The 11,228-nt window shown below is 54.1% G+C and overlaps 1 protein-coding gene across 1 annotated transcript; it reads right to left on the reverse strand.

Moving 5' to 3' along the window:
• Positions 1-5,584: 5,584 nt before the first annotated feature.
• On the reverse strand, positions 5,585-9,778 carry LOC119951161 (proteasome subunit beta type-5-like). The gene is made up of 3 exons (XM_038774189.1): positions 9,583-9,778; positions 6,795-7,101; positions 5,585-6,550 (listed from the first exon to the last, which is right to left on the reverse strand). The coding sequence occupies exons 1-3, from the start codon at positions 9,751-9,753 to the stop codon at positions 6,264-6,266; spliced, it is 765 nt and encodes a 254-aa protein (XP_038630117.1). The 5' UTR covers positions 9,754-9,778; the 3' UTR covers positions 5,585-6,263.
• Between the last annotated feature and the right edge of the window lie 1,450 nt (positions 9,779-11,228).

The following is an 11,228-nucleotide window of genomic DNA, read 5'->3' on the forward strand; positions in this document are numbered from 1 at the left end:
CACTACCTTTATAGACGTCAATTTCTCTTCTGACGTATTGTCGATCCTTGGCCCATATGAAGGTATTCCTTCTTTAGTAGCTTGTAGTTATAAAGATGTTCCTTCATATCATCTGCACACATGTAGGATATCTCACGATTGTAAATCAGGGCAAATACTATTGCTGTGTCAAGATTGCCGTTACAAGTTAAACAAGAACCTTAAGAACATTTTGTTAATATTTAGGCCTGGATTCTCCGATCGGCGATGCCAAATTTGCGTTTGGCTGGCCGGAGAATGTGTCATGCTGGAATCGGGGTCAGCCCAGTTTTTCCAAGGTTCCGCCTCTCAAAAACGGCATATTTGAGGAGTACGCCGTCAGGATGGCCTCAGATCGTCACCTGAGGCCCACCCCGATGCTCTGCCCCCAATGGGTCGAGTCCCCAATGACGTGGGGCACATGTCCTCACACATTTTGGGGACCGCGCATGGTGGCTGCAGACTGTTGAACGCCACCACAGTCGGTGGGGAGCCGTTCCAGTAGCTGGGGGGAGGGGGGGCTTTGGCGCGGGGTGGTCCGGAAGTGACGATGGGGGTTACAGGGGGACAGTTTTTGACAGGCAGGGTCCACGTGTGGCCAGCGGCATGTTGGAAGGCACGGCCACAACCGTGCGAATGCGCAGTCACGCACCTGGCCATTCTCCGGCCGGATCGACAGGTAAAGCCGGGGGATTTACACGGCATGGCTGCAAGCCCCACATTGGACAGAGCCACAGAATTGGGGAATCCAGCCCTCAATATTTCACACTCATGGATAATGTGCCTGGGTCTTTATTACAAGTTCAGAGATACACAAGAACTGTTCCAGTGATGGGGAAGATGATGGACATGGTCCAAAAAGGAACACTGTCAGACGTTCATCATAAGTAGCACAGTGGTTAGCACTGTTGCGTCACAGCGCCAGGAACCCTGGTTCGATTTCAGGTTTGGGTCACTGTCTGAGCAGAGTCTGCACATTCTTCCGTGTCTGCGGGGTTTCCTCTGGGTGCTCCAGTTTCCTCCCACAAGTCCCGAAAGACACGCTGTTAGGTAACCCAAATGATTATTCTTCCATGCTTGGGAAATCAAGTCCTTGACCAACTGCATGAGGGGCATCCTGGTGTGGTGAGGATGAAGAACTGGCAGTTATTTTGGCAGGCCAAATTAGATGCTCAAATCGAAGAGAAAGTGGGGCAATGTCAGTTGTGTGTGAAACTAAGGAACACTCCACCACTGCAACCCTGACACATATGGGAATGTCCGTCACAGTTGTGGCAGAGAATACACGTAGAAAACACTGGTCCAGTGGAAGGTCACATGGGTCCTAGTGATTGTGGATGCACTCTCTCAGTGGCCAGAATAGTGATTTTGAAATCCACGATGACAGAACTATTGAAAAGTTGAATGACACATTTGCATGATTTGGTACATCGGAACAGGCGGTAAATGGCAATGGTACTAAGTTCACTTTGAAGACTATCGAAGAGGGAAAGGTAATACAACACATAAAGTCAGCTCCACACTACCCTGTAACAAATGGATTGGCAGAATGATTTGTACAGTCACTTAAACATCAAAGGATCAATGTACATTAGCAAGAGGGGTGAACAAGTTCTTGATGTCTTACTGGAACACGGCAGCACACGCAACGACCCAGAGTTCACCAGAAATGCTCCTGGTTCAAGACAAAACTGAGAATAGTTTGATTTGTTGATACCACCTGATATTTCAGAGATTGTCGAATGACAACACAGATTGTTAGGTGGGAACAAAACTGTAAAAGGCGAACATTCACTCAAGGACAGAGAGTGTTAGCCAGAAGCTACACTATGAGAAATGGTACCGGCTGTGATCCTTGCCAAAACATATCCAATATCATCCACCATACAGACGGATGATGAAAACGTTTGGTGACATCATACTGATTAACTGCTGGCTTCACAAACGGCAATTGCCGAAACGTCTCAGGAATATTTCCATTGGAAAATCTAAGCAGTGATACTTCTGAGCAGAGACAGGTTAAGATTCTGTTTGAGCACTTTCCGATAGGTAGAGACAGACACAAGACCAACATTCTTTTTTCAGTAGCCAGGTTGCAGAACGTCGAGGACAACCCAAAAGGAATAGGAATAGACCCACCCACGCGAGAGGCAGTTTTAGCAAGTTGCATTTATGTACAGAGATACTGCATAAGTGGGTCTGTTGCAAGAGCATGACAAATGTTGTCATCCTGAAGAAGGGGGAAGGATGGATGTATCAGCAATACATCCCTGCTGCTGGGACATCGCGTCATCGGTCGTGATGTCAGCAAAGTGTTTGCACGGGCTTCAGTTCTCCATTTCACATTGTATGAACAATCTAGCAGCCCCTGTGTGTATTACAGAGAGTAACAGCCTTGTGTATATTACAGAGTAACAGCTCCTGTGTGTATTACAGAGAGTAACAGCCCTGTATATATTACAGAGTAACAGTCCCTGTGAATATTACAGAGGAACAGCCCCTGTGTATATTACAGAATAAGAGCCCTGTGTATATTAGAGTAACAGCCCGTGTATATTACAGAGTAACAGCCCTGTGTATATTAGAGTAACAGCTCCTGTGTATATTACAGAGTAACAGCCCTGTGTATATTACAGAGTAACAGCTCCTGTGTATATTACAGAGAGTAACAGCCCCTATGTATTTTAGAGAGAAACAGCCCCTATGTATATTAGAGAGTAACAGCCCATGTGTATATTACTGAGAGTAACAGCCTGTGTATGAAATTAAAATTGCTTATTGTCACGAGTAAACGTCAATGAAGTTACTGTGAAAAGCCCCTAGTCGCCACATTCCGGCGCCTGTCCGGGGAGGCTGGCACGGGAATCAAACCCTGCTGTTGGCCTGCTTTAAAAGCCAGCGATTTAGCTGAGTGAGCTAAACCAGAGAGTAACACCCCTGTGTATATTACATAGAGTAACAGCCCTGTGTATATTAGAGAGAAACAGCCCGTGTATATTACAGAATAACAGCCCTGTGTATATTACAGAGAGTAACAGCCCCTGTGTATATTACAGAGAGTAACAGCCCCTGTGTATATCACAGAGTAACAGCCCGTGTATATTACAGAGAGTAACATCCCCTCTGTATATTACAGAGGAACAGCCCCTGTCTATATTAAGAGTAAGAGCCCTGTGTATCTTAGAGTAAGAGCCCCTGTATATATTACAGACTAACAGCTAATGTGTATATTACAGAGGAACAGCCCCTGTGTATATTACAGAGAGTAACACTCCCTGTGTATATTACAGAGAGTAACACTCCCTGTGTATAATAGTGTAACAGCCTTGTGTATATTACAGTGTAACAGCCCGTGTATATTAGAGTAACAGCCCGTGTATTTTACAGAGTAACAGCCCCTGTGTATATTACAGAGTAACAGCCCCTGTGTATATTACAGAGTAACAGCCCCTGTGTATATTACAGAGTAACAGCCCCTGTGTATATTCCAGAGTAACAGCCCCTGTGTATATTCCAGAGTAACAGCCCCTGTGTATATTCCAGAGTAACAGCCCCTGTGTATATTACAGAGAGTAACACTCCGTGTATAATAGTGTAACAGCCTTGTGTATATTACAGTGTAACAGCCCGTGTATATTACAGTGTAACAGCCCGTGTATATTACAGAGTAACAGCCCGTGTATATTACAGAGTAACAGCCCCTGTGTATATTACAGAGTAACACTCCGGGTATAATAGTGTAACAGCCTTGTGTATATTACAGTGTAACAGCCCGTGTATATTACAGTGTAACAGCCCGTGTATATTACAGAGTAACAGCCCGTGTATATTACAGAGTAACAGCCCGTGTATATTACAGAGTAACAGCCCCTGTGTATATTACAGAGTAACACTCCGGGTATAATAGTGTAACAGCCTTGTGTATATTACAGTGTAACAGCCCGTGTATATTACAGTGTAACAGCCCGTGTATATTACAGAGTAACAGCCCGTGTATTTTACAGAGTAACAGCCCCTGTGTATATTCCAGAGTAACAGCCCCTGTGTATATTCCAGAGTAACAGCCCCTGTGTATATTCCAGAGTAACAGCCCCTGTGTATATTCCAGAGTAACAGCCCCTGTGTATATTACAGAGAGTAACACTCCGTGTATAATAGTGTAACAGCCTTGTGTATATTACAGTGTAACAGCCCGTGTATATTACAGTGTAACAGCCCGTGTATATTACAGAGTAACAGCCCGTGTATATTACAGAGTAACAGCCCGTGTATATTACAGAGTAACAGCCCCTGTGTATATTACAGAGTAACACTCCGGGTATAATAGTGTAACAGCCTTGTGTATATTACAGTGTAACAGCCCGTGTATATTACAGTGTAACAGCCCGTGTATATTACAGAGTAACAGCCCGTGTATTTTACAGAGTAACAGCCCCTGTGTATATTACAGAGTAACAGCCCGTGTATATTACAGAGTAACAGCCCCTGTGTATATTACAGAGTAACAGCCCCTGTGTATATTACAGAGTAACAGCCCCTGTGTATATTACAGAGTAACAGCCCCTGTGTATATTACAGAGTAACATCTCCTGTCTATATAACAGTAACAGCCCCTGCGTCTATTAAAAATATCAGCTCCTATTTACAGTGAAGCGAATAGCAACCGCTATGTAAATCGTGTTGTGTGCACAAACTGCCCTCTTTACGAGGCTCTCTCGTCCTGTCCCATGTCCCAAAGCCCCTCTCCTCATGTCTCAAGACCCAAAGCTTCGTCTCGATTTGCCTCCTACATCGCCTCGGCCTCGCTGTTAGCCGATTTGTATTGACCAACCATTCACCAATGTGCTCCAGTCCAAACCTCCCAGTCTGCCTCCTCCTCCATTCCCATCCACCCGGTCCATCTTCTCCTCCACTCCCATCTTCCCAGTCTCGGACACCTCTTCCGGTCCCATCCTCTCTCACTTCGTCAGGCCCCCACAGCCATCCAAATGTGAGCACCGTTTGATTTGAACCTCGCTGCACCAGTGGTGGCCATGTATCCAGCTGCCTGTGTGCATCGCGGCAGATTTCCCTCCTGTCTCTTTCTCCTCTTTACTAAGACAGGCCTTGAAGCCATCCTCTGAATCTGAAGCCTCAATTGCCTGACACCAACATCTCTTTCAGCGTCTGAACTAATTCTGATTTACTGCTCCCATGAAGCACCCCGGCTTAGTTTATTTTGTACTGTTGAAGCTGTGATAATACACACTGTACGGATATCCAAGATGGGGCAGATTCACCAGGAGGCTGCCTGGGAGGGAGCGTATTAGCTATGGAGAGAGGCTAGTTAGGCTCAGGTTGTTTTCCTTGGAGCAGAGAAAGCAGAGAGGGGACCTGATTGAGGTGTAGAAGATTATGAGGCGCATAAACATATATTATTTAATTGTGCAGTTGCAATCCCAGGGCATCTGGGCCCAGTGTTAAAAATTGAGATTAGAATAATTAACTAGCTGCTTTTGACCGGCGCAGATGCGATGGGCCAAATGGCCTCTTCTGTACTGTATGATTCTATGATCCTACACCTATAGAGTTTTACATATAACAATTTATTACCATTCCAAATAAGAAAAACAGAGCTGCAGTGGGTTAGTGTCAACTTGCAACAGTGCGATTGTAAAATGCCCACATCTTCACCTTAATGGATCTCACAGCCTCTCCTCCCATTATACGTTACAGAAGCCCCCCACCCCCAATCTTCACTCAGTTCCTTTGTGATTCGCAAACTCCTGCTCACACACTTCAGTGAAAGTTGGGTTGCAGGAGGAGTCCATTGGGACACGGGAGACAGTGTTCACCAACTACACACACCCCCTGAACCCCACTGTGAACAATGAAGCTGGGTCTGGTCAAGGCATTCGTCCCTCCCGCCTCCCCCGCAAAGCTTGTAGACGGTGGGAAGAGAATAAAAGGCCCTCTTCTTCTCAACTGCTAATGAAATTGCTGTACAGAAGGGAACAAGATCACTATTGCTCCCTCGGGTGAACAGCTCCAACTCGGGAAGGAGGAGCAAGGGAGTGAGAGGTCCTCGAGGGAATCCTCTCAGCTAAACACCTCCAAATAGCAAACCCAGAAGGTGAGAGAGTGATTCCGCAGATCCATCAATGCAAAACACCCAACTGCTTCCAATCAATCCTGGGTACATCTGCACTCCAGGCTGTTACACATACAAACCACCCCCACCCCCCCCAACCTTCCTCCCCAACAGACTATTCGCATCCGTCCTTGTACTTCTCATGAAGATCCATGACGTCATCGCGGCAGATGCGGACCCAGCCACTCTCTTTGACGTGGTAGAGGCTGACTATTCCGCCAGAGTAGGCGTCACGGTAGGTGGCGTGGTAGATGGCCTGCCTGGCCAGCTCGTAGGCGTCCTTGGGGCTCATGTCACGTTGATAGCCCCGATCCAGCACGCCGTACGCGTAGACTGAGCCCGAGCCCACTGAGAACACCTGACCCGAAACCCGATTGCCCTCGCTGTCGACGTAATAGAGGCCTGGAGGGAGGGAAAGAAAGAGAGAGCAGAGAGAGAGACAGACAGAGAGGTTAGAGCAGATCCAGTCAGTATACCCACTGCGATGTTCCCCCAAATGCTCAATCTACCTATTTGTCATCTCAGCCAGCTTTTCAACTGTGGAATGGGCAAGGTTTTCACAAACAAGCCCTCGGTAGAGCTCAGAGATGGCTAATGGTCTGTTTCTTACCCAGGCTGCCCTCCCCAGCCGCCCTCTGTTGCTCACCTGGACCACGCTTGTCCCAGCCACAAATCATGGTGCCCATGGACAGGCCCATGCCCTTATACTGGTAGACCATGTTGGCCAATAGCTTGGAGGCAGCAGCCACAGAGATCCTCTCCTTGTTCCTCAGCTCATAGATGCGGCACTGGCGAGCGAGGAGCCTCTCCCAGAAGCTGCAGTCCGCTGCGCCGCCCGCCATCGTGCCCAGGAGGTAGGGGTTGATCTCGATCACCTTCTTCACCGTCTGGGATGCCACATAGGAACCGGCGGTCGCACGGGAGTCCACTGCCACAATCACTCCGTGGTCAAACTGTTGGGGGGAGGGGAGAAAGTGATAATGTGGCAAATCAATCCCCCAAATCTATGACCACGATCGCTTCATCACTTTAAACTCACTTAGCCACGGCGCTCCAGATTAATTCCATCATACCCTTGCTTCAGCACTCCCCTTGGGGGGAGGGGAGAAAGTGATAATGTGGCAAATCAATCCCCCAAATCTATGACCACGATCGCTTCATCACTTTAAACTCACTTAGCCACGGCGCTCCAGATTAATCCCATCATACCCTTGCTTCAGCACTCCCCTCCCTCCCTCCTCTGCCCCCTTTCTTCTTGTCCCCTCCCCATCCCCTCCCCCTCTCCTCACCCCTTCCCCCCATCCCTTATCCCCTCCTCCTCCTCTCTCCTCCCCCCTTCCTCCTCCCCCCCCCTTCCTCCTCCCCCCCCTCCCCCCCCTTCCTCCTCCGCCCCCCTCCCCCTCCCCCCCCTCCTCCCCCCCCCTCCTCCTCCTCCCCCTTTCTTCTTGTCCCCTCCCCATCCCCTCCCCCTCTCCTCGCCCCTTCCCCCATCCCTTATCCCCTCCTCCTCCTCCCCCTTCCTCCTCCCCCCCCTTCCCCCTCCCCCCCCTTCCTCCTCCCCCCCCCTCCCCCTCCCCCCTCCCCCCCCCCCCCCTTCCTCCTCCCCCTCCCTCCTCCTCCCCCCTCCCCCCCCCTCCTCCTCCTCCCCCCTCCTCCTCCTCCCCCCCCTCCTCCTCCCCCCTCCTCCTCCTCCTCCCCCTTTCTTCTTGTCCCCTCCCCATCCCCTCTCCTCGCCCCTTCCCCCCATCCCTTATCCCCTCCTCCTCCTCTCTCCTCCCCCCTTCCTCCTCCCCCCCCCCCTCCTCCTCCTCCTCCTCCCCCCCCTCCCCCCTCCTCCTCCCCCCCCCCCCCCTCCTCCTCCCCCCCCCCCCCCTCCTCCTCCTCCCCTCCCCCCCCTCCCCCCCCCTCCTCCTCCTCCCCCCCCCCTCCTCCTCCCCCCCCTCCTCCTCCCCCCCCTCCTCCTCCTCCCCTCCCCCCCCTCCCCCCCTCCTCCTCCTCCCCCCCCCCCCCCTCCGCCTCCTCCTCCCCCTCCCTCCCCTCCCCCCCCCCCCTCCCCCTCCCCCCCCCTCCCCCTCCCCCTCCCCTCCCCCCCCCCTCCCCCCTCCCCCCCCCCTCCCCCCCCCCCCCTCCCCCCCCCCTCCCCCCCCCCCCTCCCCCCCCCCCCCTCCCCCCCCCCCTCCCCCCCCCCCCTCCCTCCTCCTCCCCCCCCCCCCTCCTCTCCCCCCCTCCCCCCCTCCTCCTCCCCCCCCCCCCTCCTCCTCCTCCCTCCCCCCCTCCTCCTCCCCCCCTCCCCCCCTCCTCCTCCCCCCCCCCCCTCCTCCTCCTCCCCTCCCCCCCCTCCCCCCCCTCCTCCTCCTCCCTCCTCCTCCTCCCCCCCCCCCTCCTCCTCCCCCCCCTCCTCCTCCCCCCCTCCTCCTCCTCCCCGCCCCCCCCCTCCCCCCCTCCTCCTCCTCCCCCCCCCCCCTCCTCCTCCCCCCCCCCCCTCCTCCTCCTCCTCCCCCCCTCCCTCCCCTCCCCCCCCCCCCCTCTCCCCCCCCCCCCCTCCCCCTCCCCTCCCCCCCCCCTCCCCCCCCCCCCCCCTCCCCCCCCCCCTCCCCCCCCCCCCCCCTCCCCCCCCCCCTCCCCCCCCCCCTCCCTCCTCCTCCCCTCCCCCCCTCCTCCCCCCCTCCTCTCCCCCTCCCCCCCTCCTCCTCTCCCCCTCCCTCCCTCCCCCCCTCCGCCTCCTCCTCCCCCCTCCTCCTCCTCCTCCTCCCCCCTCCTCCTCCTCCCCCTCCCCCCTCCTCCTCCTCCCCCTCCCCCCCTCCTCCTCCTCCTCCTCCCCCCCTCCTCCTCCTCCTCCCCCCCTCCTCCTCCCCTCCTCCTCCTCCCCCCCCCTCCTCCTCCTCCTCCCCCCCTCCTCCTCCTCCTCCTCCCCCCCTCCTCCTCCTCCTCCCCCCCTCCTCCTCCTCCTCCCCCCCTCCTCCTCCCCCTCACCCCTCTCTCCCTCCCCTCTCTCTCCCCCCCCTCCCCCTCCCCTCTCCTCGCTCCTCCCCCCCCCCTCCCCCCTCCTCTCTCCCCCCCCCTCCCCCCTCCTCTCTCCCCCCCCTCCCCCTCCCTCTCCCCCCCCTCCCCCCTCTCTCCCCCCTCCCTCTCTCCTCTCTCCCCCCCCCTCTCCTCCCCCCCTCCTCTCCCCCCTCCCCCCTCCTCTCTCCCCCCCCCTCCCCCCTCCTCTCTCCCCCCCCCTCCCCCCTCCTCTCTCCCCCCCCCCCCATCCCCCTCCCCTCTCCCCCCCCTCCCCTCTCCCCCCCCCCTCCCCTCTCCCCCCCCCCTCCCCTCTCCCCCCCCCTCCCCCTCCCCTCTCCCCCCCCCTCCCCTCTCCCCCCCCCTCCCCCCCTCCTCTCTCCCCCTCTCTCTCTCCCCCTCCCCCCTCCTCTGGGTTTTCCGATCTTTCTCACCCGGAATCCCAGAGTGGTTGTCCCGTGGAGGATCTCGATCCTCTCCCCGCCCTCGACCTCCCGCTCTCCCGGAGGGAGGAGGAAATCGAGCCCGGAGCCGAGGCCCAGTCCCGGCTGCGGCCTGGAACTCAACCCGAGCTGGGAACAACTCAGCACGTCCGCCAGCGCCATCTTAGAACGGAAACTGCGTCATGGGGCGGGACAGGGACAGCGTCACAATACGGGGGCGGGACCTAGGATAGGTGCGGGGGCGGAGCCGAGAATGCGTCATGGCGGGGAAGGAGCGGAAATTACGTCAAACGAAGGGGCGGGAGCTGCTGTTGACGCAAGATGGCCGATGACGCATGCTTGTTGCACCTTTCTGCTTGTGCCCAGCCTGGGGGTGGGGGAGGGGACAGGTTGACCAGGAATGGGGCAAGTTGTCCATATGGGGAAAGGTTGGAGAGGTTGGATTTGTATTCACTGGAGTTTAGAGGAGTGAAAGGCGACTGGATCGAAACCGTTAACATCCTAAGAGTTATAGACAGGGTGGGTGTGACAGACTGAGTGTGGTGAGGTTATTGATTGATGAGGGGGGTAAAAGGTTATCGTGCGCGCGGGGGGGGGGGGGTTGGTGAGGCAGGAATGCGGGATTGGGTGGCCATCAGTGTGGGCACCATCTTGCCAAATGGCGGGGTAGCTTTGAGGGGCCGAACAGCCTCGTTCTGCTCCTGACCCGTACTGTGAGAGGCAGTCAGATGTGGCATGGGTTCTAGGGAACTTTACAATGTCCGGTTTTCACCTGAAATCTATTTGAAAGACAAAAGGTGCCGTTTCATCTCTCCTTGACACCTTATCAGGTGCAGTATCAATCTCGCACTTGGCCACAGCGAGCAATTAAAAAGGTCCCTCATTTAACCCTCTCTACTATGTTGTAATCTCTACAGATTTGACATGGAATACTATTCCCTCCTTGAGTCTGGACCTCCACGAAACATGGCCAACTCCCCCACTCAACTGTAAAGTAGAGGGAACCCCCCCACGCCCTGTCCCTTCTCATCTGTAAAATAGTAAACCAGGCAGATAAACATTGGAACATAGAATGAGTGGAATTGGCAGTCACTAAAAATTAGCGTCAAAAAGAATGGTGTGTGGATGGAAATGGTGTCATCCAGCCAGTGGTAAAGTCATAGTCAAAGGCCAATCGAGTCTGCACCAACAATATGAAAAATGAAATGAAAATCGCTTATTGTCACGAGTAGGCTTCAATGAAGTTACTGTGAAAAGCCCCTAGTCGCCACATTCCGGCGCCTGTCCGGGGAGGCTGGTACGGGAATCAAACCGTGCTGCTGGTCTGCTTTAAAAGCCAGCGATTTAGCCTTGTGAGCTAAACCAGCCCCTGGTTTATCTACGCCTAAGCTAGTCTCACTTGCCAGCACTTTGCCCATATTCTGGTATCTGATGGTGTTTCAAGTGCTAACCCAAGTGCTTTTTAAAGGTTGTGAGGTGTCCAGCCTCCACAACTTCCCAGGCACTGTATTCCAGATTCTCACTAGGGTGTAGAGAAAAGATCAACTTAATACGAGGTAGGTTCATTCAAAAGTTTGATGGCAGTAGGGAAGAAGCTGTTCTTGAGTCAGTTGGTACATGACCTCAAACTTTTATAT

This window comes from Scyliorhinus canicula, chromosome 17, assembly GCF_902713615.1.
Source record: "Scyliorhinus canicula chromosome 17, sScyCan1.1, whole genome shotgun sequence".
Classification (NCBI taxonomy): Eukaryota; Metazoa; Chordata; class Chondrichthyes; order Carcharhiniformes; family Scyliorhinidae; genus Scyliorhinus; species Scyliorhinus canicula.